The sequence below is a fragment of the Micromonas pusilla genome (genome assembly GCF_000151265.4).
Source record: "Micromonas pusilla CCMP1545 genomic scaffold MICPUCscaffold_3, whole genome shotgun sequence".
NCBI lineage: Eukaryota > Viridiplantae > Chlorophyta > Mamiellophyceae > Mamiellales > Mamiellaceae > Micromonas > Micromonas pusilla.
Window position 1 is genome coordinate 505798 of NW_003315884.1, and position 24621 is coordinate 530418.

Consider the following 24621-nt stretch of genomic DNA (forward strand, 5'->3'; position numbering starts at 1 on the left):
CGGTCGACTCTGAGGATCCCCTCGTTTCCGCTTTCTCCCCGTTTTCATCAGCGACACGACGACGTGCGACGCGGCTTTAAACCCGATCGCGCCGGTGACGAACACCGCGGACCCGCCGACGCCGTCGCACCCTATCCCGCCCCTCCCTTTCGTCCCCGCCTTGGCCGGGAAGTGGTTGTCGTTCTCCGGGACGTACACCGCTTTGACGCCAAACTTTCCGCCTTTGCTCTTCTTCTTCTTTTTACTTTTACTCTTCGCTTCTCCCGGGAACGACGGCCCGTCGCCGGCGGGGAACGCGTACTCGCGTCGTAACACCCTCCGCGTGCGCTGCAGTAAACGGTTAAACGTGCACGCGGACAAGTCCTCCACGACGACGTCGCGCATCGCGTCGACGCCGCCGGCGCCGCCGACGACGAGCGCCGGGACGCCGTGATGGACGCAACACGCGACGACGGCGGCTTTGTCCCTCTCCGCGTCAATCGCGTCGACGACGAAATCGACGCGCGCGCGTCGCGTCCTCTCCTCTCCGCCGCCGCCGCCGCCGCCGCCCTCCTCGTCGGCCGACCCCAACCCGAGTATCTCCTCCACGTTATCCCCCGTCACGAAGTCTTTCACGACGGCCACGTCGCACGCGGGGTTGACGTCGCGCACGCGCGCGGCGAGCGCGTCGGCTTTGTTGACGCCCACCGTGGACGTCAGCGCCAAGACTTGGCGGTTCACGTTCGTGAGGCACACGTCGTCCATGTCGACGAGGACGAGCGCGCCGACGCCGCTGCGCGCGAGCGCTTCCACGGTCCAGGACCCGACGCCGCCGAGGCCGAGGACGGCGACGCGGGAGCGAGCGAGGATCTCGAATCGGTCGTCGCCGTACAGCCGTCGCGTGCCCTCGAAGCGGAACGACTCCGCGTCCGCGTTCCGCGGAGGCGTCGAGCACGACGCGGCCGCGGCGTCGCCGCGCTCGGACGCGGACGCGGACGCGGACGCGTCCGAGAGCGCGCGGAGGAGGAGGTGAAGACGCGAGCGCGGCGCGAGCGCTCGCGTCGTCGGCGTCGTCCTCGGCGCGTTCGTCGAGGGTTGGGGCATTGGTGGTGGGGGAGGACGAGGCGCGGACGCGCGCGCGGTGCGACGCGAGGACGCCGCGTCGCATCGCGCGAGTCTAGGTCGCGGGGAGACCGTCGCGCGCATCGCGCGCGCGGCCTCCATTCCTCGTGTCTGCCTTCCCCCCGACGGCCGCCGGCGGGTGCCGAAGGCAATGCGTCCGGCCGTCAACTTTTCCTTCTGTTTGTCGTCGCGAGTTGCAGTTGTCACGTCGATGCAGCACGAATCGACCTCATCAGATCGAAGCGCGCGGAAGGGAGTCCGCACGCACCGCCCGGCGTCATGCGGGCGCCCAAGCGAGACGACAACTCCTTCGCGGCGATGCTCGACGAGATGATGGGCGAGGAGCGGAACGTCGATCTGGACAAGGTCACCGGGAAGAAGCGCCACTTCACGGACGACAACGTGGACAAACACTACGTCGTCGGATGCTCGCCGTATCAGCTGTTCCGCCATCAGGCGAAGAACGAGGGGTACCTTCCCGACGTCGCGTTGTACCGCGACATGATCTGCGACGACGCGCTGCGCGAGGAGTACCGAGCGCTTCCACAGGAGGAGAAGGACAGGCTCGGGTACGAGTACGACGCGTACGTCCTGCTCACCGGGATCGTGGAGAAGTGCGACGCGCGCGTGCGAAAGGCGAGAGAGCAAGTGAGCGGGTACTCGCGGTCGATCGCGGACCGCGTGAACGAACGCCGCGCGGGGTGGCAGTCTCGGATCGACGCGAAGATGCGCGCGTCCGAGACCGCGGGCGAGGCCGGGGACGTGGACGCGTGCGAGGCGCACGTCGCCGCCGCGCAGAAGCTGCGCGACGCGATGGAGGAGGACTGCGCGTCGTTCAAGAGGGAGCTGTCGAGGTTCGACGGGTCGCAGGCGGTGTGCGAGGTCACCGGCGCCATCATCGCGTCGGACGCGACGGAGCAAAACGATCGCGCGAATCACTTCGCGGGGAAGGCGTACGTCGGGTGGAAGCGCATCAGAGAGTTCGTGAAGGAGCTGGAGAGGAAGGGCGTGCGGCCGCCGCCTCGCGCGCGCGTCGCCGCCCCCGCCGCCGCGGAGAGGCGGGGCGGGGACGGGGGCGGGGCCGGGGACCCGCCGCCGCGCGAGGAGAGACGGCGGGAACAGCGCGGGGCGGATCGCCGACGCGACGGCAGTCGCGAGCGCGAGCGCGGTCGAGGATGGGGGCACGACGACAGGGACAGGGACAGGGACAGGGACAGGGACAGGGACAGGGACAGGGACAGGGATAGGGATTGGGATAGGGATAGGGATCGACGCCGCGAACCGAGCCGCGACCGCCAGCGAGCGCGGAGCCGCGACCGGGACGCGGACTATCGAGGGCGCGACCACCGGCACCATCCGTACGATCGAGACCGAGATAGGAGGCGATGAGATAAGTTGTTAGATGAACAATTACAACACATCAATTACGACAACGCATAACGCACGCCACGCCCCCGTTTCGTCTCGTCGCATCTCTATTGGTACTCCGGGTTCGACCGGAGGTGCCGGTTCCCGCCGCCGCCGTCGCCCTTCGGCCCGTCGCTCCTTCTCAGCGGCCGCACCCCCGTCGGGTTCGACGCCCGCGCGCGCTGCCGCGGCCGGTACGCGGTCCCAGACCTCCCGACCATCCCGCTGTCGTTCCCGCCCGTGTTCTTCGCCGCCATCTTCAGCCGGTGCTGCTGCTTCGCGTCCCCAGCGCCGCGGTGCGCGACGACGATGATGTCCGGACGCTTGTTGCAGTAGTTGCGACACGCGAACCGAACCGCGGACGCGCACGTGCGCTCCACCGCGGAGAGCCTCGCGCCGGACTCGAGGCCCTCCACGCTGCGCTCCGCGGCGTTGCGAAGCGTCGCGAGGAGGCGGCCCTCGTCCGTCCACATTGACCGCGACGTGACCCTCGCGCGCGCGGTCATGAAACCGCCGGCGTCGTACGACTCCTCCTTCTCCTCGCCGCCGCCGTCCGCCGCGTCGCCGCCGACGTCGCCATCCTCGGGGTCTTCCTTGATGGACGCGCCCTCGCGGAGCTCGCCGTCGAACACCTCCAAGTCCACGACGACGATGCCCTCGGTCGCGATGCGCATCCGCTCTTCGATCGCGAGGTCTTCGCTCGTGCCGCTGCCCTTGCCGCCGTCGTTGAACATCGTCTGAAGACGCGCCTCGCCGAGGAGGTGCAAGTTCCCCATCGTTCCGTGCGACTGCGCGTTGCGCAACGGAGTAACGCCGAGCATCTGACCGTTACCGATCACCGCGCTGTGCCGGACGCCGCACTCGCGCGCGAGCGCTTCGTGCTCTTTGAGAAACGCGTACTCGCCGTGGACGGGGAGGAAGTGTTCGGGGTGAAGCATCTTGAGCACCTCCTCGAGCTCGTCCCTGTACGCGTGTCCGGAGGAGTGCAAGCCATCCTCGCGACGCATCGCGATCTCCGGGCCTCTGACCGCGATCGCGTTCATCATCCGCATGACGCGCTTCTCGTTCCCCGGAATCATCTTCGCGCTGTAGAGCACGAGGTCGTCCTCGGTGAGCGTCAGCAGCCGACTCCCCCCGAAGGCAGCCTGGCACAGCTGCGCCCTGGGCTCCGCCTGCGACCCCGTCGTGACGACGATGAGATCGCTCGGGTTGACGTTGCCGATCTCCTCCGCGGGGATCAGCGTCTCCGGGTCGATTGGCGCGATCCCAGCCTTCTTCGCAGCCTCGAGGTAGGTCGTGAGCGACATGCCGACGAACGCGATCTTTCGGTCCGTCGCGTCCGCGAGCGCCTTGACGCCGTACAGACGGTGAATGTTCGACGCGAACTGCGTCGTGATGATCCTCCCCTTGTGCCCGTGTGCGCGCGCGACCATCGCGTCTCGAATCTTGCTCTCGCTGATCGTCCTCCCCGGCGAGAGGACGTTCGTGGAGTCGGACATCATGAGCGTCACGCCCTCCTGTCCGACGCGTTCCCACGCGCTGCGATCGAAATTCAGGCCGTCCACCGGGTTCTCGTCGATCTTCCAGTCCCCGGTGTGCACGATCGTCCCCGCGGCGCAACGAAAGATCAACCCGCAGCAATCCGGGATGGAGTGCGTCACGCGGACCGCCTCCATCTCAAACGGGCCCGCGGAAAAACGGCTCCCGTCGCCGACGCCGATCACCTTGAACCGGCTTCCGTCGCCCCACAGGTTAAACTCCTTCATCCGCCGCGCGATCAGCTGCATCGTGAACAGACCCGCGTACACCGGCGTGCTCGGATCCAACGCCGGGATCACCCACGGCAGCGCGCCGATGTGATCCTCGTGTCCGTGCGTGATGAGCACCGCCTCGATCTTGTCCTTCCATCGCGACAGGAACGATACGTCCGGGAGGACTTTTTGTATCCCGAGCTCCTCGTGGTCCGGGAACATGAGACCCGCGTCGAGGAGCACGTACCTGTTCTCGGTCCCGACGAGCGCGCAGTTCATCCCGATCTCGCCGAGGCCGCCGAGCGGGAGGAACTTGATCGGCGGGTCGTCGATCAGACCGCCGGGGGTGCCGTCCACGGGTCCCGTGGAGCCGATCGGCGCGCGGTCCGAGCGCACCGGCGATACGGACGGCAGCTCCGGGAAGGGTTTGTTGTCCGTGTAACGCAGCGTCGTCCCGAGGTGGGACTTGCCGTCGGACTGCTGGCGGAGGCGGCCTTTGCCGCCGCGGCCTCTTCCTCGGCCTCTTCCGCCTCTGCCGCCGCCTCTTCCGCCGCCTCTGCCGCCGCCTCTGCCGCCGCGGCCTTCCGCGGAGACGTCGAGATCAATTCTCGCCGCGCGCGGTGCCTCGCGCGGGGTGAACGCGGAGGACGCCACGCGAACGCCGTTGAACGACGACCCGCGTCGAGCCGCCAGCGCATTTGACATCGTCGACGTCGTCGTCGTCGTCGTCGTCGTCGTCCACGCGCACGGCGCCGTCATCGCGCGCGGCGTCGCGACGCGATGCGCCGCCCGTGCCGAGTTACCGAGAATCTCGTCGGGGTGCACCGAACGAGCGTTTACGGGGTCGTCGTCGTCGCGCTGCGCGTCGACGAGTGCGCCCTTCAGGGTTAGGGATTCACTCGACACTCGCACAGCGGTCGCGGTCGGTGGACCGATCTCATTCTCAGGTGCGTTCTATACAGTTTTTCACCCGTAGCTCGGTTTCAACATTTGATCGCGTCCCCTTTCAACTGACCGGTGAACATTTTTTGTATGGAACGACCCTGTGAGCATGACAGATCAAAAACGTGTTCGGAAGCCGCGGCCGGGATAAGACCTCCGGGCACCCCCATCGCACCACGGGTCTCAACGCGCGCGTTCCTCGTTTTGATCGCGTCACGCCGCCGCGATGTCCGCCATGACCGCGGCGCACGCGAGTTTCGTGCGCCAACCCCGGCATGCGCGGCATCACGCGCGGTGCGTCGCGCGAGGCGGTGCCGCCGATAAGAAGGTCAATCTGGCGCGGCGAGCCGTCCTCGTGGCCCCGAACGCGTCGTCGCCGAATCGCGCGTCGCCGCACGTCCACCGCACGGCCGGCCGGACGTCCACGTCCACGCACGGCGCGGTGTCGCCCACCAGCGCGGACGTCGCGTCCACGTCCTCCTCCGGCACCGGCTCGTTCGACGACGTCGGGACGGTCGTCAAGAAGAGGGCGAAGAAGAAGTCGAAGCGCGAGCTGGAGCAAGAGAGGAAGGAGAAGCTGGAGATGGACTCCGATTTCTGCCGCATGGTGACGCGGTACGACCCGAGCGTGATCGAGAAAGAAGCGCTGTCGAAGCCGCTCAGGCTCGCGCGGAGAGGCGCGAAGGTGACCTCCGCGTTCGCGAAGCTGTACTCGAGGAAGCAGGCGCTTCAGGACGCGGACGCGAGGGACGGCGGGATCCGATGGGCCACCGCGTTTAAAGACACGCTCACGAGCTTGGGGCCGCTGTTCGTGAAGCTCGGGCAGAACCTCGCGAACCGACCGGATCTGGTCGACGAGGTGACGATGGAGGAGCTCACGAGGCTGCAGGACCGCGTCCCGCCGTTCCCTACGGACGAGGCGATGCGAATCATAGAGGAGGAGGCGGGGAGGAAGCCGTCGGAGATTTTCGAGTACATCACCCCGGAGCCCATCGCCGCGGCGTCGATCGGGCAGGTGTACAGGGCGACGCTGAAGTCCGACGGCACGGACGTCGCGGTGAAGATATTGCGACCGGGGACGCGGCCGCAGGTGGTGCTCGATTTATACATCCTGAGAGCCGCAGCGGAGAAGTTTTTCGACGACTTCTCGAGGAAAAACTTGGGGTGCCCGGCGACGTTGCTCGTGGACGAGTTCGCGGAGAAGCTCCTCGAGGAGCTCGACTTTAAACAGGAGGCGCTCAACTTGCGCGACTTCCGCAGGAACTTCAGCGACGACGACAGCGTGCAGATACCCGGGGTGTACACTGAGTACTCTGGCGAGCGCGTGCTCGTGATGGACTGGCAGCCCGGGACGCGGTGCACCGCGCCGGGGGCGTTCGAGTCCCCCGAGGCGATGCGAATATTCCTTCAAAACGGCGTCGAGAGCGGTCTGCGACAGCTGTTAGACTTTGGGTTATTCCACGGCGATCCGCACCCGGGGAACGTCCTCGCGCTGCCGTCCGGGGACATCGCGTACGTGGACTTTGGGAACGTCGCGGAGATCTCGCGCGCGAACCAAGAGTCGCTCATCGACGCCGTCGTGCACGTCATGAACCGCGATTACGACAACCTCGCCGTGTGCTTGAGCGACCTCGGGTTTCTTCAAGCCGGGAGCGACATCGAGCCGGTCGCGAAAGGGTTACAGGAGGTGTGGGGCGACGGCGCGCTCGCGAACATGGCGAGCATGGGGAACTTCTCCTTCCGCGGGCTCACTCGCGAGTTCAACAAGCTCCTGTTTCAGTACCCGATTCGCGTGCCCGAGCGTTTCTCGCTCGTGATTCGCGCGTTGCTGACGCAAGAGAACATCTGCCTGACCTTGGACCCGAAGTTCAACTTCCTCGAGGCTGCGTTCCCGTACGTCGCGCGGAGGCTGCTCACGGACCCGGACCCAGCGCTGCGACTGCGTCTGTTCAAGGTGATCATCGTCAAAGGGAAGTTTGACTGGGCACGGTTACGCGAGCTCGTGACCATGGCCGAGGCTGGGGTGAGAGGCGGGATCAAGCTTCCTTTGAAAGCCGCGTTCGAGCTCGTCGGGGACACGACGAAGATGCTCGCGACGGACGGCGCCGCGCGATCGATGCTTCTGGACGGGTTACGCGCGGTGCCGATTCGAGAGCACATCGCGCAGGCGCTGAGCTTGGGCGCGATGGTGATGGGGATGGCGGCGAAGCACTTCTTCTCGGACAGTAAAATTTACAAGTTCATCAAGAGGAACTGGGTCACGTTCGCGTACGACGTGCGAAGGGCGTTCGCGCAGCGGACGTCCTCGGAGCTGCCGCGGCGGTCCGCGTGGCCGCCGCCGCCGGGGAAGGGCGCGAGCGGCGACGGGGAGGGGAGCGAAGGGGACGGTGGGGCGCCGGTGGGGGCCGCGCCGGTGCCGGCGTTTGCCGCCGCGTGAGGACGCGGCGGACGGACGCGTGGCGGGCGCGCGGGTTCGATTCGCGCATCGTTTGTTGTTGTAAGAGTACGCGTAAGAGCAGCTTCATATTCGTGTGCGTGAGTTCGAGTTCTCGCGTGCATCGTCGCCATGGACCACCCAACTCGCACCCGATCTCACGCAAATACTTGACGATATCCAAGTCGCCGAACCGAGCAGCCTCGTACATTGTCCACTCATTGCGCTTGCATCCGTTCTCGCACAGCCACTGGACAACATCAAAGTGATTCTTTCGAATAGCAGCACGAAGGACATCTCTGTTCCACTTGCACCCGTTCGCTCGAGCAAACTTGAGGACTTCGAGGTGTCCCCCCTCGGCAGCTTTTTCGCAAGTCTTCGCAGTCCACGGGCAGTTCATCGAGTGCAGCCACTCGAGGACGTGAAGATGACCGCCCTCGGCTGCGTTCCAGCACGCGTATGTGCTCAGCACGGCACAATCGTGCATGTGGATCCACCGCAGCTTGTTCAGATCTCCCTTGAACGCCAGGGAGACGGTGACAGCTTTCAGCCCACTCTCCGAGGTTTTCTTCAACCACTCGCCGTCTCCGTACTCGCGGTCGAGCTCTTCCTCGGGCACGTGCTCGCCGTCGTCGCGCTTTCTCTTCGCGATCCCGTCGCGTTGCGTGATCGCGAGCATCGTAAGCGCGATGCGAGCAGATGCGCCGCGCATCGAGAAGTGCGGCTTCAAAGCGCCCCGACGTTATTTTCACCGAGCGGTCTTGTTCAAACTGATCAAGTTTTTCTTCGCGCCTAAACTCTCCGCCACACCTTCCCGCCGCCGACCTCCGCCGCCGCCGCCGCCACCGCCGCGCACTCGTCATGCCGAAGGACGCGAGATCGCCGCCGCTCATCACCCCGGCGAAGCCGCGATCTCCAGATCGCGACCCGATCGCGCCGGCGACACCCCCCGAGCACGAGCGCGAGCGCGACGACCGCGCGTCCGAGGCCCCCGGCGCGTTCGTCGTCGTGCGCGGGCTCAAGAGCGACGCGGCGAGGCACCTCAACGGCGTCGTCGGCCGCCGCGGCGCGTTCGACGCCTCGCGCGGGCGCTGGGAGGTGCACGTCTTTGGCGGGCTCCATCGCGGCGACGCGGACGCGGACGTGCGATGCAAGCCAGAGAACCTCCGCGCGGCGACCGAGGACGAGGTCGTCGCGTCCGTCTCGCGGACGCTCCTCGACGCGAGCCGCGACGCGGCGGCGTACGACGCGCGGCTCGACGGGCTGACCTCGCTGTTCGCCACGGAGGAGCGATGCAAGCCGCTGTCGAGGGGGCTTCTGTCGCGCCTCGCGTCCGTCGCCGTGGACGCGCTGCGGCGCGAGCTGTCCGCGACGCGCGACGACGCCGCCGCCGCCGCGGCCGCGGCCGCCGCCGCCGCCGCGGAGCTCCACCCGATGGCGTGCATGTTCGCGAAGCAAGTCGCGGGCGCGTTCTGCGTCGAGCTGCGCGACCGGCGACGGAAAACCCGCCGCGGCGACGCGCGCGAGGGCGCGCTCGCGTTCCTCGAAGCCGGCGCGCTTCCCCCGCTGACGGTGCTTCTCCACCGAGCCGTCTCCGAGGCGTCGACGGAGAAAAACGTCTTCGACGTCCGCGCGAAGCAAGAAGACCTCGCGAGTCGAGGGTTACCGTACGACCCCGAGACGGTGACGTGCATCCTAGCCGCGGAGGGCGCGAAACCGACGTCAGCTAGGCGTTTATTGGACGCCGCCGCCGCGGACACGCTGAAAATGCTGTGCGACGTCATGAAGACCGAGGCGCACGCGGCGGCGGCGCTGTCCGACGACGACGTCGAGGACCCGACGTTCGCGCGCGCGTTGCAGAGCTTCTACTCGGCTTGCGGCGCCGCGCGCGAGTGCGACGACGACGACGACGAGAGCGAGACCTTCGCGATGCTCGAGCACTTCCGCGCGCTCGGGTTGGAGATCCCGCCCGAGATCGCGGAGGCGCTGCGCGACGAGCGCGCGACGGCGGCGGCGGCGGCGGCGGCGGCGACCGCGGCGTTCGCGTCGTCGCGCAAGCCGGCGATGACGCTGTGCGCGCTTCTCCGCGCGTGGGCGACCGAGCTGCGCGTGCGAGAGCGGCTCGGGGTTGAGGTGATGCCGTACACCGAGGACGACGACGTGGAGTGCGTGCGCGAGGCGAGCGCGATCGTGGAGCGCGCGATGAAGCGCTGAGACGAACGATGAGACGGACGATTGAGTATGAAGAATACGATGATGACCCACGTATAAGACGATGCTACCCTCGAATCTAGCTAGTCGCACAGCGCCTCTCTCAGCGCTTCTCTATCGCTCGCGTCGAACCCGATCGAGTCCAGGTACCCGTCCACGGAGCCGTGATTCGTCTTCACGTACGCCAGGACGCCTTCCATCACCGCTTTCGGGGATCCGTAAAACCGCGAGTAATCGATGTTCACCCCTCGCTCGATCCGCCCCCCGCCCAGCGCGGCTTTCCCCGTGCCCTCGGACTTGTGATAATCCTCCGTGATCTCGTCCTCGCTCAGACCCGCGCAGTGCAGCGTCAGCGCGGCGACGAGCCCGGTCCGGTCCTTCCCGGCTTTGCAATAAAAAGCCGTCGGCGCCGCCGCCGTCGACTTCGCGATCACTTTCAGCGCCGCGCGAATCTCCGGGCCGCTGCCGTCGACCATGACCTCGTTCAACAGCGGCAGCCCGCCCGCGTTGACCTTCCCCACGAACAGCTCCTTTTGGTTCGTGTCGTCGTACAAGAACGCCTGCGCGGTGAACACCGCGGCTTTCACCTTCTCCACAGCGGTGAGTCGGTCGTAGATGGCGAGGTAGTACCTCTCGTATTCCAGAAGCGGCGCGTGATACCGCACGAGCGCGCCCGCGCGCGTCGCGTCGTCGATCCCGTCCAAGAACGCGGCGTCGGATTGCCTCCTGAGGTACGCGTCGTACGCCTCCTTGCCGTACTTGCGCAGCAGCGGGTCGTCGACCCCGTCGACGTTTCGCGTGAAGGATATGATCTCCGGGAACGCCGACTGCAGCGGCCCGGGGTCCGCCTCGAACTCGTCCTCGCTTCGAAGGTCCAACAGCCGCTTCACGCCGAGGTCGTTCAGCACGATCGCCGCGTCCGCCTCGCTCGCGTTCCCGGGCGTCGCGGTGCGGAACACGCGTCCCGGCGCGATCGATCCGCCCGCGGACGCGAGGTCCCGGAAGTTGAGGACGCTCTCGAGGGAGACGGAGACGACGTCGTCCCTCGCGCCCGTCTCGAGACCGCCGCCCTTCGCGGCGGCGCGCGGCGGCGGCGCGGCGACGCGCGCGGCGTCGCGGCGGCGACGCGACGACGGGGAGGAACGGAGGGCCGCGCGCGACGCCGACGTCGCGGAGGTCGACGCCATCAGCTCGCGCGTCGACGTGTGACGACGTGTCGTTCGGATTACAAGTTTTTCACCTCTCGGCGCGGCGACCGCCCTCTTCTTCCAGTCACTCCACCCCCGCGTTCGCGCGCCGCACGAGCCCGGCCCACTTCCCCTTGAAGAACAGCTCCGCGTCCAACCGCGTCTGGATTTCCCTCTTGAGCTCGTCCAGAGCCACCCTCACCTCGGCTTTGACGCCGTCGAACGCGCGGTCGCGGCCGTGGATCGCGACGTGCACGCTCGGAACGTCCAGCGCCCACACCGACGCCGGCGGGCCCGGGATCGTCTCCTCCTCCTCCTCCTCCGCCGCCGCGGAGACGGCGGCGTCGTCGACGTCGGGCGCCGCGTCTCCCGCGTCGCCCTCCGCCGCGGACCCCGCCGCGGACGCGCCGCCCCCACCGTGTGTGCTCGCGGCGACCGTCGACGCGGACGCCACGTGGACCTCCCTCCACGGCAGCCATCCCATGGAGCTCAGCGCGAGCTCGGCGACGGGCAAACCGGGCCACTCGCGTTCTTTATGCGCGGGGCGGCCGCTCGCCGCGCGCGTCTCCGACGCGCCTTCAATCTCCGGGAAACTCGCGTCGTCGCCCTCGAGGCGCATCCGCCGCAGCTCTTTGAGGTTCTTGCGCCGCAGCCCCACGGCGGCGTCCGCGCCCGCGCCCTCCGCGGGGAGGTCGAGCGGCGTGACGAGTCCGCTCAACAGCGTCGCCGCGAATCGCGTCGCGCGATTCGCGCGCTCGCCAAAGGCGACGGCTTCCGCCGACACCGCGCGCGCGACCGCGGCCCACTCCCCGGACATGTTCGCGATCGCCCGCTTCCCGCGGTCCTTCTCTTCGACGCACAGCTCCTCGAGCTCCGCGCTTCGCGACGCCGCGGCGAGGCTCGGTCGCAGTCGGTGGTCGTGGTCCTTTCTTAACTCCACGAGGTTCTTCGCGATGGTTGAAAACTCAGCCGCCTTGCTCTTCATCGCGCGGCGGACGCGTCGCTTGCCATCCTTCAGAAGGTCCTCCATCGCGAGCTCGATCGCGGCGGCGACGTCGTCGCCGAGGCTGATGACCTGCACGCGTAACTCCCTCGCGTGCGTCTCCACGTGCGCGGCGGTGACTTCCTCGAGCTCGACGATGAACGGCTCGTGGTGCTCGACGAATCCCGCCGTCGTCGCGGGGATGCGCTCCGGGCGCGTGATGCGCTCGACGTCTTTGTCGGCGAAATAGGCGTCCGCGGCGGCGGCGACGTCGGCGCGGAACTTCGCCGCGACCGCTTCCATGCGCAGCGCGAGCGTCTTCTGGTCGAACGCGATCGCCGCGTCCTCCGCGTCGGCGTCCTCCGCGTCGGCGTCCCCCGCCTCGGGCTCCTCCGGCGCCGGCGCGGCTTCGCCGGCGTCTTCGTCGTCGTCGCCCTCGGGTTTCCGCGGCGGCGGCGGCGGCGGATCGAGATCGATCTCCGCGGGCGGATGCTCGATTTCGACGCCGTCCGCGAGGACGCCGACGAACTCGCACCGCTGCAGGAGTTTCTCGCGCAGCCGCGCGAGGCACTTGAGCGTCTCCGAGCACGTCCCCGCAGGCTCGTTCGAGTACGCCCCCTTCGCGCCCGACGCGAGTTCGGCGAGGCGTTCGATCTCCGCCGCGAGCACCGCGGCTTCCGCGTCCGAGGCGAGGAGTAAGTCTCTCTGCAGAATGCGCGTCTTGTTTCGAATTTTCTCCACGGTCTCGATGAGCGCGAGGTCCTTGACGTGATGCGGCACGGACTCTTCGAACGCGGCGTGCGCTTCGTCGTCCTTCTGCGCAAACTTTTCCTTGAGCTCGCCGACGCGTTCCAAATTTTCTTCGTGCAGGCCCTCCGCGGCGGCGTCGACGTCGTCGAGCTGCTCGACGTACCCGTCGATGCTGACCTGCGCGTATAAACCGCCGTCTTCGAAGGACACGAGGACGTCGTCCTTGAATAGCTCGTTCGCGGAGACGACCGCGTCCATGTCGAACGCAGCCTTCTTCGTGAGGTCGTAGATGATCTTCGCGATGTTTTTCCGGACGCGGACGAGCTCCCTCTCCTCTTCGCGCTCGGAGATGTGCACGGATTCCACGGAGAGTATGTCCACCAAGCCCGTCTCGAACGCGACGAGCTTCGCGATCTCCTCCCCGAGCGAGTTCTCCGCGTCCACGAGCGCGGCGAGGAACTTCTCCTGCGCCTTTTGCGCCGCCTCCGCGGACCTCGCGATGTGCCGTTCAAATCGCCGACGCTGCTCCAAGAGCTGCAGCGACCGCGCGTGGCGATCGTCCTCGTCCACACGCCCCGCTCTCGGGCGGTGCCGTCGAAGATTCGCCTCGAGCTCGTCGCGAAGTTCCTCCGTCACGTTCAGCGCGAAATCGTTCGCGTGCTCGATCACGCGCTCGAAGTGCTCCTCCGCCTCGTCGAGGAGCACCTCCATCGCGGCTTCGAGCAGCGGCCGCGCCGCGTCTTCCGCGATGGAGAGCTCCGCGATGAACGGCAGCGGCGGAGGCGGCGGCGGCGGCGGGATCGGCTCGCCGTTCTCGTCCAACTCCGGCTCTTCCGGCGCTTCCGGCTCTTCCGGCTCTTCCGGCTCTTCCGGCGGCGGGATCGGGTTGCCGTCCTCGTCTAGCTCCGGCTCCGGCGGCGGCGGCGGCGGGAACATCACGTCCTCGTACACGTCCGTCCACACCGCGAAGAGCGTCCCGCGCGCGGTCTTGTGGTAGCTCCACTCCTTCGTCTCGTCCGTCTCGTCGATGACCCACTGGTCCCACTCTTCTTCTTCCTCGGACTCTGGTTCCTCTTCGACGGCGGGCGCTTCGCCGTCGGCGGCGGCGGCGGCGGCCTCCGTCACTTCGCCGTCCGTCGCCTCGGGGGCTTCAGCCTCGGGCTCGGGCTCGGGCTCGGGCTCGGGCTCGGGCTCGGGCTCGGCGCCTTCCTCGGCACCTTCCTCCTCCGCTCCCTCACCGTCTTCGCCCTCCGCGTTTTCCTCCTCCCCCCGCTTCCGCTTCGGCGGCACGTTGGGAACCAGCCGCAACATCCGACACAGTTTTCTCTGATAATCCGCCCACTCCTCGGACTGCGAGATCGGGTACTTCTCCGCCGTCGCGGTCCCGTTCGCGCGCAGGTCGCGATAGTTCGTCTCGATGTCGTCCAGCGTCCCGTTCGCGTCGTTGAACATCTCGTCGAGGTCCTCCTCCGTCGCCGCCGTGGCCATCCTCTCGACTTTTTCTTTGAAGACGTTCTCGCACTCCGCGTCCCTCGCCTCGAACGCGGCGCGCTGCGTCGCGAGCTCCGCGACGTTGTCCTCGTGAATCTTCTCCGTCTTCGCGAAGTGCTTCTCGCGGTATTTGGACACCCGCCGCATGAAGTCGACGAGCTTCTCGCTCTTGTCTTTCCAATCCGCGGCTTGCTCTCGCATGAAAGTCTCCACGCGATCGATAAACGCTTGCGCCTCCTCCGCGCGCTTCACCGCCGGCGTCATCGCGCGCTCCTCGAGCATGGCAAACTGCGTCTCCTCGTCGTACGCGGCGTAGCGCTGCACGTCCGCGCGCAGCGTCTCGAACGTTTGCGACGCCTCCGCGGAGATTCGCGTTTCGTCCGCGCGAAGCTTTTCCAAAAAGTGATCGACAACCTTCCCATGGTCCTCGTGCCGCACCTCGAACCCTTGCTCCCAGCGCTCGATGTACTGCGTCCCGGGCGGGAGGTGGTTCCGCCCGAGGCGTTCGACGTTCTCCACGAGCGATGCGTGCGCGCCAGCCTGGTGCGTCGCGAGCGACTCCATGAGCTCTCTCCGCGTGGGCGGGTCTTGAAGCGCGTCGCTCGCGATGAGCGCCTCGTACTCCGCGATGCAGTGCTCCGTGCGCACGCGCCGCCACTTCTCTAACCCTTCCTCCCATCGCGCAAACTCCCGCTTCTCCATCTCCACCTCGCGCGTGCGCAGGCGCTTCACGAGCTCCGCGACGCCGCGTCGGTCTTCGATGGACTGTTTGTTCAACGCGCTCGTCTCATCCGCGGCGTAGCGTTCGATCTCTCCTCGCGTCTTGTGCGCGACCGCGACGAGGGCGTCGATGACGTACGTCATCGACTCGCGGAGTTTCTCTTTCACCTCCTTTTCCGCGACGTCGATCTCCGCCACCAGAGCGTCGATCCAGGACGAGCGCGTCGGTATCGACGCGTTCGCGATCTCGTCCCAGACGCTCCGAACTTCATCCTCCTCGACGCGCATGAGCGCGTCGTCGTCGTCGTACACGGACGTCCTCGACGCCATCGCGTCGTCGCTGCGCTGCATGCGCTCGCGGAACGCGCCGACCGCGCGCGCGACTCTCTCTCTCGCCTCCTCGCACAAGGAGTCTCGCTCTTCGTCCCACGCCGCGGTCGTCAGCGAGTGCCTCTCCTCTCTCGACCCTTTCATCGCGTGGACGCCCTCCAGCCTCCGGCCGACGCCGCGCCCGCCGGGAGCGGCGTCGCCCAGGCTTCGGACCTGCGCGGCGCCGTCGCCCTTCGCGTGCGGCTGAAACAGCGGCTCGTCGTCCCGCATGATCGTCGTTCGGCGGTACCGAGGGTCAGAGACGACGGCGGACGATCGCTTCGCGCGCGCGAGGCTCTCGAGGAGGAGCGTCTCCGCGCCGACGAGGGAGACGTGCTCGGATATCGCGTCCATCTTGAGGTTGAGCGTGCCCGAGCGGAACGCCTCGGGGCCGTCCGCGTCGAACGAGGACGCGGCCGCGCGCGCGGTGGGGGCGCTCATCGCGTCGGCGTCAACGCGGACGATAGGATTTCGTCGTCCGAGTCGCCCAAATTAGGTCCCCTCCTACAGCTGTAAGATTGCTGTGAGACGACGACGCGCGCGTCGCCGCCGCCTCGACGCCGCCTCGCGCGTCCGAACCGTCGACGACGGGTTCGGACGTATCACGCGAGCGCGCCGACGCACTCGCGCGCCCGTCCCCGCGGACCCGGGCGCTCTCGTGTGCGCGTCCGCCCGCGCCCCTCCCGCGCCACGACTCGAGATTTTCGACACGCGCGTCGTCTGTGCTGAGGATCGTTCCGTGCATTCGTTTTTCACCCATCCCTCGGTTTCAACATTTGATCGCGTTCCCTTTTAACTGACCGATGTATTGAACGTCAAGTCGTCGTCGGCCGGGTCCGGCGAAGCTCAGAAGAGCTCCGCTCCGATGAGAAGTTTCATTTGAAGCTGTCGCGCGCGCGCGACTCGCTCGCGTCATGGCGGCCAAGCGCAGCCTCGCGCGCGTCGCGGGCCTGGACGTCGACGTCCTGAGCCGCCTCGAGGGGCACAACTTCAGGACCGCGGAGGACGTCCTCACGCGGTCGTCGCTCGACCTCGTCGAGCTCCTGGACGTGTCGCTGCCGACCGCCGAGCGCGTCGTCGCGTCCGTCGCGAAGTGCGTCTGCCCCAAGCCGCAGACCGCGATGGCGCTCCTGAGGCAGCGCGGCGGCGGCGGCGGCGGCGGCGGAACAGCGCGATCGTCCTCCGGCGCGCGCGCGAGCGCGAGCGGCGACGGCGGCGGCGGCGGCGGCGCGTCGTGGCCCGCGTTCCTTCCCACGCACCTCGCGGCGTTAGATCTCGCGCTCAAGGGTGGCGTCCCGACCGGGTCGATAAGCGAGCTCGTCGGCCCCGCGGGCGCGGGGAAGACGCAGTTCTGCCTCACCCTCGCCGTCGCCGCGGCAGCGCCGAAGAGCGTCGGCGGCCTCGACGGCGGCGTCGTCTTCATCGACACGGAGCAGAAGTTCAGCGGCGTGCGTCTCGCGGAGATCGCGCGCGCGAAGTTTCCATCCGTCTACGGCGACGGCGACGGCGACGGCGCGCCGTCCGAGGCGGACGCGCGCGCGTCGCTGACGACGCTCACGTCGCGCGTCCTCGTCCTCACCCCGAGCACGCTATCGGAGATTCTGCAGCGGCTCAACGGCCTCGAGGAGGCGCTCATCGACCACGGCGTGCGGCTCCTCGTCGTGGACTCGATGGCTGCGCTCGCGCGCGCGGAGTTTGGACGCGGGCAGCTGCAACAACGGCAGGAGCTGCTGGGACAGATCGCGAGCGTGCTGAAGCAGCAGGCGGAGCGGCTGCATCTCGCGGTTTTCGTGACGAACCAGGTCACGACGCGGATCGGCGCCGCGGCGGGGCACGACACGGGTCCCGGGGCTGGGAGGGAGGAGGGGGACGGCGGCGGAATAGGCGGCGGCGGCGGCGGCGCGGAGAGAGACGCCGGGTCCAGAGACGCCGGGTCCGGGTCCGGGTCAGGTGCGTTCTATACACTGGTCCCCATACGACCGCGTTGGCGTGGTGAACGCCGATCCTTAAGGACTTTCGCCGTCGTCTCTCCGCCCACCCCACGCTTTCAATCCCCGACCGCGACGCCTTTGAACGCCCACTGACGCCTTTCAACTCCACCCCGCCATCGCTTTGTATGGAACGGCCCTCAGGGTCCGTGACGGCGGCGTTGGGGACGAAGTGGGCGCACTGCGTGAACACGCGGCTCGTTCTCGAGGGCGCGGCCGGGGGCGGCGACGCGGACGCGGCGGGGGGCGGCACGCGGGTCGTGAAGGTGGTCAAGTCCCCTCGGTGCGCGCTCGCGGGGTTCGAGTACGAGGTGCGCGCGGGGGGCGTCGTCGTCGACGGCGACAGAGCCGTCAGAGTCGACGCGAGCGGGAGCAACGTGCACGCGTCCATACGAGGCGTGTTCGCGGGGAGCGCGCTGTAGGGTAGTCGTCGCGCGATGGCGCTCGCGAGGGTTTAGGGTTTAGGGTGAACGGAACGGACGCGCGATGGGACGAACGACGGGGAATAGACGGACGTCGCGCCGCGCGAGAAGAGGAAACGACGAGAAGAGGAAGGCGCGCGCGCGTCGACGGCTCGGTAAGTACACTTGCTGCTACTGTGTGGTTATCAAAACATCTCTTAAAGGCGACTCGCGCCCGTGTACGAAGCCAACCGCGAACAAGCAATTCACTCTGTGTGCCTGTCGTCCCAACTCCCTCCCCGCGAACAGATCGCCCTGCCCTCGCCCTCGCCGTGAGGTACTCCATCACATCGCCGTGAGGTACTGCGACGGCGAAAACTTGTTCCCGCCCCCCGCGCCCGGGCTCCCCTTGTCCTCGCCGCCCACCCCGCCGTGTGCCCGAGTGGCGCGTCCGCCGCGTTTCTCCTCCTCCGCAGCCTCGCGCGCCATCACCGCCTCCGCTTGCATGTACAGCCCCGCGTTGGACTCCTCGAGCTGACGCATGACTTCCAAGACGTCGTCCGACGCCGCGGGTTCTTTCCCGCCCTTCATCGCGTTCGCCGTCTTCAAATCGTTCCCGCTCGGCGCTCGACGGAAAATCGAGGAAAGACGGCCGGGGATGCCGGCGCCGCCGCCCTTGACGTGCGGCGGCGACGCGAGCCCCGCGAGCTCCGCGTTCGCCATCCTCGGCGGCCCGGCCGCCGCCGCGTTCGTCGCCGCGGACGCGCGCGTCGTCCGCCCGGGCGTCGGCTCTTTCGCCGCGGGGGTTCGCCCCGCCTTCGCCGCCGCCGCGCCGCCGCGGCCGGGGGTGTCGAACCAGCCAAACCCGGAGATGGACGGCGACGCGTCTTCGGGGTTACCCCCCGCGGTCTTCTCCCCGCCACCCTGCGTCCTCGGCGGCGCCATCGAGTTCGCGTTCGCGCCGTTCGACGCCGGCGTCGCGCCGCTGCGCATCACCGTGTTCTTCCTTAGGATGCTCCCCCCCGGAGAGGAGAGCAACGCGTTGTACAGGTTCATCGGGGACCCGCCCGCGAAGTTCCCGAGCAGCGGGCTCGCGCCGGTGGCCATCATCGTCGACAGCGCCCCGAGCGGGGACGCGGCGCCGTTGGACTTCCCCGTCGGCGAGCCGTCGTGCATGGACTCGAAGAGCTCCGTCATCGGAAACGGCGACGGTCGGCCAGACTTTCCGTCGGGGGAGGGCGCTCCGTTCGAGTTGGCGTTGTTATACAGCGACGGCGACGCGGCGAACAGCTGCTGCACCGCGGCGGTCGTGCCCGTGCCGAACGGCGACGGCGCCGCGCCCGCGCCCGCGGCGCCGTTGGAGTTCCCGTTCGTCGGGGACATGAGCATGTTGTGAAGCGTCGCGTCGAAGACGGCAGCCGCCGCCGCCGCGGCAGCCGCCGCCGCCGCCGCGTGGTTCCCGCCTTGGCCGTTGGCGTGGAGGTTGTACTGCCCCATCATCTGCGCCGCCGCGTGCGCGATGTCCGGGTCGTTCGCGCGCTTGTTCGCACCGGGCCCGCCGAACGCGAGCTCGTCGCTCGCCTTGCGCTTCTTCCCCTTGGACGTCTTGGCGGCGCCGCCGACGTCGCTCGCCTTGGCGCCCGACGCCTTGGCGCCCGCGATCGCCTTTTGCTTCTTCGCGCCGTTCTTGTCCGCGTTCTTCGCCTTCTTCCCCTCCGCGTCCGCGGCCGCGTCCGCGGCGGCGAGCGGCGGCAACCCTCTGGCGACAGCCTCGTCCACCTTGCGCTTCAGGGTGCTGTTCCAGTGGTTTTTGATCGCGTTGTCCGTGCGTCCGACGAACGTCTTCGCGATCTCCGCCCATCTGTTCCCGTACTCCGCGTGCGCGACGATGAGCTTCTGGTCCTCCTCCCTGGACCACTCCTCGCGCTTGATCTCCGGGTTGAGATGGTTGTACCACCGCTCGCGGCACTGCTTCCCGATCCTCCCGGGGAGCTGCTGCGCGATCTTACTCCACTGCTTCGCGCCGAGCGCCTTGACGAGCTCGATGATCTTGTCATCCTCCTCCTTCGTCCACGGGCCCTTCACGAGCTCGGGGTTGAGGACTTTCTGCCAGCGGTGCAGGCACTGGACGTCCGTGCGCTCTTCGAAGTACTCGGCTGAAAATAGTGGGTAAAGAGGGATTTGAGCGGGGGCGGGCGGTCGAGGGTCAGTTCCCAAATCATCATCAGTCGTGGTCGCGTCGGCGGGCGATGGGGAAGGAGGCGAGGAGGGTTTGCGAGATTGCGTGCCCGCCGCCGCGTCGACCGCGCGATGTCGCGCGTCCCGACCCCGCGCGCGATGTCGCGCGACCGGTCAGGGAGCGCGCGGCGGGGAGCGCGCGCGTAATCGACGCGAACGCGCGACGACGCGCGACGCCCTCGGGCGGCGCGAGTTCGTTAGAAATCGGCCCACGGCAACCGTCTGCGCTGCGCGAGAGAGCGGCTGGCGTCGCACGCGCGGGGCGTCGATGCGGGGAGGCGAGGGACGGGCCGCGGGCGCACCGATCTTCTTCCAGTTCTTGCCCTTGTAGTGCGCGACCGCGCGGCGGAGGATGTCGTCCTGATCGTCGAGGGCGCAGAGGGGGGGATGATCGCGTCAGCGTCGAGGACGACGGTCTCAGATCGAGCGCCTCGGGGAGGGAATAACCCGCGGTCGACGCGCGCGAGCGCAGGCAAATGGCGGGCTTTTGAAGCATCCCCGCAGAGGCGGAAGACCGCGCGAGTGGCCCCGCGCGAGCCCCCTCGACGCGCGCGAGCGGTAAGGAACCGATCGAGGGCGCGATGAGAACACGCCGCGGGGGTCTCGCGCGCGGGGACGCGTCATGGCGCGCGCGCGCTCGGCGTCCTCGGCGGAGGCTAAACACTCGCGATTTTTCTGGGGAAGATGCGCACCTCGTCTGGGGTCCACCCACCCTTCGCGGAACGCCGCGTCGGGCCGCCCGTGCGCCTGGGAAACGAGAGGAAATCGAACACGTCAGCTTGAAGACGCCGTGGAGGTTGTGTCGTGATCGCTCGCGGGGAAAATCGCGCCGAGGACGACGCGCGCGCGGGCGATTCCCGGCGCGACGCGAGCGCGGAAAATCGCGTCTCTCGCACGCACCCGACGACGGGAGGCAGCGAAGTCACTTTGTCCGCGAGCATTTGAACGACGGAGGACGACGCGAGCGCGTGTGTGCGATGTGCGCTCGTAGAGACGAGAGCGATATTCCGCGAGCGTCGGACGTCACGAGACGGATTTCGGTCTCGAGGACACCGCGGCGAGTGCGCGCGCGTCGTCGGAGTGTCGTCCCCGCGCGCGCGATGCGGTTCAAACTTATTCCGCTTTGTTATTTCAAAACTTACACGCGAGCGAGCGCGAGCGCTCGCCTCCGTTGGAAATTCAAAGTGCCGACCGTTGGAAGCTGTCGATCGCGGCTTCGCGCGCCGCGGTGAAGGACGCGCGACCGGTGAAATCGTTTCTGGTGGGTCGAGTTGAAACTGGATATGGGTGAACGTGAAAATCGTCCAGGCTGAAACGCCCGCGATCCGGTTTCACGGACGCTCGCCGAATTTCACGCAGGACGCTCCGGTCCACGGCGAGACACTCTCGCCGCGCGTCCCGTCGCCGCGCGCGGTCGCGATGGCGGGGAAGAAGAAGAAAGCCGCCGCGAAGGACGCGCCCGCGGGTGATGACGAGAAGAAAGCTCCCGCGATGCCGCCGCCGCCGCCGGAGGATACCACCGCGGCGTCGTTCGTCGCCCTCGCGGAGTGCGTCCCGGCCCGGACGCTCGTCCCCGCGTCTCGTCGTCGCGAGGAATCATGCAGCCCCCTTTCGGATCTCCCCGCCCTTCGCGCGCGACGCCTCGCGCGATCGTCGCGCGCCGCTGACGCGCTCTGCCCCGTCTCGATCGTCGCAGGCAGCAGCGGAGACAGGAGATTCTGAACGATTACAAGCACCAATACGATAAGATGTGCGTCTCGCCGTCGTCTCCCCGCGCGGTCGTCGTCCGTCGTCCCGGAACGAGAATGCAGTGCGAGAGAAAAAATCCTTCGCTCGACGCTGAGACGATACCCGCCCCCGCGTTCTCGCTCTCCCCCCGCAGCGTGCGACAAAAGCAAGAGCTCGAAGACGAGCGCGCGGCAACCGCGGCAGAGAACGTGCGCGACCCTCGTCGTCGCCCCCCCCAGTACAGGCGTCTCCGTGCCGTTCCCGCGTTCGCGTTCGCTTTCGCTCGATTCGTCCGTCGCGCCGTGCCGTATTCGTCGCGCCGACGCCCCCGACGCTCACCTCTCCTCTTCTCGCCCTCCGACCATTCGCGCGCAGTTCACGACGACGCAGTACCTCCGCGAACAGCTCGCCGACGCGTCCGAGAGGCTCGATCTCGCGACGAAGGAGGCGACCCGGCGAGAGGAGGCGCACGCCGCGGAGCGCGCCGCCGCCGCCGAGAAGACGGAGGCGGACGCGCGCGCCGCGGAGGCCGACGCGAAGACCGCCGCGGACGCGCTGCGGGCGACGATCGAGGAGATGAAGCGCGAGCTCGATGAGGTAAAAGAGTTCCGAGGCGGGAAACAGGCGATGATTGACGAGATCGCGGGCGCTAAGGCGGACCTGGCGCGCGCGAGGGAAGAGGCGGCGAGAGCCGCGAACGAGACGCGACTCGCCAACGCGCTGGAGAAGAGCGAGCTCGCGAAGGAGTACGAGCACAAGTTCGACGAGCTCAAGCGACAGACCTCGGAGGACCTCGAGACGCGGTTGGACGACAACAGCAAGAGGATTCTGGCGCAGAACCGCAAGCTCGCGGACGAGCTGCGGCTGCACATGCGCGCGAGCGCCGAGCTCGAGAGGGAGAAGAAGGTGCTGTTCAACGAGAACAGGAAGCTGAGGCGAGAGGTGGAGCTCCGGCGGGAGATGGAGGAGGTGTACGCGAAGCGGTTTGTCTCGCAGAAGAAGGAGCACGACGTCGCGAAGGATAGGGTGAAAGCGTTAGAGCACGCGGTGAAGCGAGTGACGAGCGACTTTGACGACGAGCGCGAGAGGATCGCGACGGAGGCGTGGGGCGACCGAAGCGCCGCGGCGGAGGACGCGAACGAGCTGAGACGTCTGCTGCACTTTAAGAGTAAGGAGCTGAGCGTGATCAAGAAGCTCGCGAAAGAGGCGGTGAAACAGCGCGGGGACATGGAGCGGTTCATGATCGACTCGTTGGAGATTGTGAAGAAGGAGATCGCGAGCGAGCGAACGCGCGGCGGCGGCGGCGGCGGCGGCGGCGGGGCGCGTGCGACGTCGACGTCCACGTCGACGTCGTCCACCGCGGCGTTATCCGACGGGAGCGTGGACATCAAGGACATGTCGTGGGCCGATCGCGAACGGGTGTTGCGAACGTTATTCGCGAAGATGACCGCCGCGCCGAGGCGGTCCCACGGCGGCGGCGGCGGCGGCGAGAAGAAACCGCCGCTCGACGTCGGGGAGGAAGCGCTGGACGGCTTGCGGTCGGACCCGTCGCAGCCGTCGATCGCGTGAGCGATTTCGTTTCGATTCGTTTCGTTCGCGTGATAGTTTCCCGTGTCCGTATGTACACGAATAGCCCTAATAGCCCTGGGTTGATGTGACCGATTTTCCGCCTGTCTCCCCTAAACGTATGCACACGTGTTCTCCCGTCGTCAGTAGTACGAGAGATTTCTGCCGCCGCGCGAACCAGAACCCCCGCGGGAACCGCCGCCGCCGCCGCCGCCGAGGTACCCGCCACCCCCGGCGCCGTCGTCCCGGTGCTCCTCCTCGTGGCACTCCTCCCGTCCGTCCGGGAACCTCTCCCTCGTCACCGTCTTCGTCACGCGCTGCCCGTTCACGATGGTCGTCGAGGACGACACGCTCTTGCTGTACCCGCCGCCTCCGCCGCCGAAGGACGACGAGGAGTGCATGTTCATCATGTCGGACATCATCCCGCCGCCGCCGAACAAGCTGCCGCCCATCATCCCGCCCATCATGCTGTGGAACGGGTCGGGGGCGTGGTGGCGCGAGGACGCGCCGCCGCCGCCGCCGCCGCCGCCGCCGCCGCCGAAAAAATCGTCGTCGTCGAAGAACCCCGCGAACGGATCGCGGCCTCCGAACGCGTGGCGGAAGACCTCGAACGGGTCGTGGTAGAACCCGCCGCGCTGGCCTTGGGAGAAGTCGAACCCGAACCCGCCGCCGCCTCTTCCCCCTCCTCCTCCTCCTCCTCCGCCGCCGCCGCCCGCGTAGTTCGGATCCACGCCGGCCATGCCGTACCGGTCGTACGCCGCGCGCTTCGAGTCGTCGCACAGGATCTCGTACGCCGCGGCGACGCGCTTGAACATCGACTCCGCTTGCTCTTGGTTCCCCGGGTTCTTGTCCGGGTGCCACTTCACCGCGGCTTTACGATACGCCTTGCGGATCGCGTCCGCGGACGCGTCCGGGGGCACGCCCAGGACGGCGTAGAGGTCGTCCTCGTCCCCGCCTCCTCGAGGCATCGTCGATCGAAGGAAGTTTCTTCTTTTTTCTTCTTCGCGGCGGACGCGGGGGGGCGGGTGGGAGGGGGGTTCGCGACGCGGCGCGCGCGACTCCTTCGCGACGAAGATGCGGGCGCGCGCGACGTTCCGGCGTCGACGCGTGTGCCTCCGCGCGCCTTCTCTCGCCCGCGCGAGTGAGGGGGGCGGGCGAGATCGTCGTCCACGTCAGAACACGTCGATTTTTTTCCCTGAGTGATTTGGCGAGGGCCCGCAGCGTCGGGGAGCGGGGCTCGGGGGTACGACTTTCGGAGGCTCGCGCGCGCGGGGCATCACACGCGAGAGCGCTCGGTTCGAGGCACGGACGAGCATCGCGCGCGGAGACACCCATCGAGACGGGCTCGAACACAC

The 24621-nt window shown here is 67.9% G+C and overlaps 10 protein-coding genes across 10 annotated transcripts; 4 read left to right on the plus strand and 6 right to left on the minus strand.

The window, feature by feature from the left end:
* Positions 1-1380: 1380 nt before the first annotated feature.
* On the plus strand, positions 1381-2490 carry LUC7 (U1 snRNA associated protein; the record flags this gene model as incomplete). The annotated part of the gene is made up of 1 exon (XM_003056697.1): positions 1381-2490. The coding sequence occupies one exon, from the start codon at positions 1381-1383 to the stop codon at positions 2488-2490; it is 1110 nt and encodes a 369-aa protein (XP_003056743.1).
* Positions 2491-2576: 86 nt separating this feature from the next.
* Positions 2577-5124, minus strand: MICPUCDRAFT_56111 (uncharacterized protein; the record flags this gene model as incomplete). Its single annotated transcript, XM_003057160.1, has 1 exon — positions 2577-5124. Exon 1 carries the CDS (start codon positions 5016-5018, stop codon positions 2577-2579), a length of 2442 nt encoding a protein of 813 aa, XP_003057206.1. The 5' UTR covers positions 5019-5124.
* A 249-nt stretch (positions 5125-5373) lies between these two features.
* Positions 5374-9849, plus strand: MICPUCDRAFT_46641 (uncharacterized protein; the record flags this gene model as incomplete). The annotated part of the gene is made up of 2 exons (XM_003056698.1): positions 5374-7588; positions 8555-9849. Exons 1-2 carry the CDS (start codon positions 5428-5430, stop codon positions 9847-9849), a joined length of 3456 nt encoding a protein of 1151 aa, XP_003056744.1. The 5' UTR covers positions 5374-5427.
* Positions 9850-9929: 80 nt separating this feature from the next.
* On the minus strand, positions 9930-11033 carry MICPUCDRAFT_56115 (uncharacterized protein; the record flags this gene model as incomplete). Its single annotated transcript, XM_003057161.1, has 1 exon — positions 9930-11033. One exon carries the CDS (start codon positions 11031-11033, stop codon positions 9930-9932), a length of 1104 nt encoding a protein of 367 aa, XP_003057207.1.
* An 85-nt stretch (positions 11034-11118) lies between these two features.
* On the minus strand, positions 11119-15786 carry MICPUCDRAFT_46642 (uncharacterized protein; the record flags this gene model as incomplete). Its single annotated transcript, XM_003057162.1, has 1 exon — positions 11119-15786. One exon carries the CDS (start codon positions 15784-15786, stop codon positions 11119-11121), a length of 4668 nt encoding a protein of 1555 aa, XP_003057208.1.
* Positions 15787-16259: 473 nt separating this feature from the next.
* RAD51B (Rad51 DNA recombinase 2) lies at positions 16260-17755 on the plus strand (the record flags this gene model as incomplete). The annotated part of the gene is made up of 2 exons (XM_003056699.1): positions 16260-17295; positions 17478-17755. The coding sequence occupies 2 exons, from the start codon at positions 16260-16262 to the stop codon at positions 17753-17755; spliced, it is 1314 nt and encodes a 437-aa protein (XP_003056745.1).
* Positions 17756-18079: 324 nt separating this feature from the next.
* Positions 18080-19457, minus strand: MICPUCDRAFT_62127 (uncharacterized protein; the record flags this gene model as incomplete). Its single annotated transcript, XM_003057163.1, has 1 exon — positions 18080-19457. The coding sequence occupies exon 1, from the start codon at positions 19232-19234 to the stop codon at positions 18080-18082; it is 1155 nt and encodes a 384-aa protein (XP_003057209.1). The 5' UTR covers positions 19235-19457.
* Positions 19458-19507: 50 nt separating this feature from the next.
* MICPUCDRAFT_15661 (uncharacterized protein) lies at positions 19508-19900 on the minus strand (the record flags this gene model as incomplete). The annotated part of the gene is made up of 1 exon (XM_003057164.1): positions 19508-19900. A coding segment is annotated over one exon (393 nt), but the record flags the coding sequence as incomplete, so codon positions are not given.
* Positions 19901-21391: 1491 nt separating this feature from the next.
* MICPUCDRAFT_46644 (uncharacterized protein) lies at positions 21392-23381 on the plus strand (the record flags this gene model as incomplete). Its single annotated transcript, XM_003056700.1, has 2 exons — positions 21392-21519; positions 21940-23381. The coding sequence occupies 2 exons, from the start codon at positions 21392-21394 to the stop codon at positions 23267-23269; spliced, it is 1458 nt and encodes a 485-aa protein (XP_003056746.1). The 3' UTR covers positions 23270-23381.
* Positions 23382-23568: 187 nt separating this feature from the next.
* MICPUCDRAFT_32190 (uncharacterized protein) lies at positions 23569-24234 on the minus strand (the record flags this gene model as incomplete). Its single annotated transcript, XM_003057165.1, has 3 exons — positions 23569-23648; positions 23835-23898; positions 24005-24234. 3 exons carry the CDS (start codon positions 24232-24234, stop codon positions 23592-23594), a joined length of 351 nt encoding a protein of 116 aa, XP_003057211.1. The 3' UTR covers positions 23569-23591.
* Positions 24235-24621: the final 387 nt, after the last annotated feature.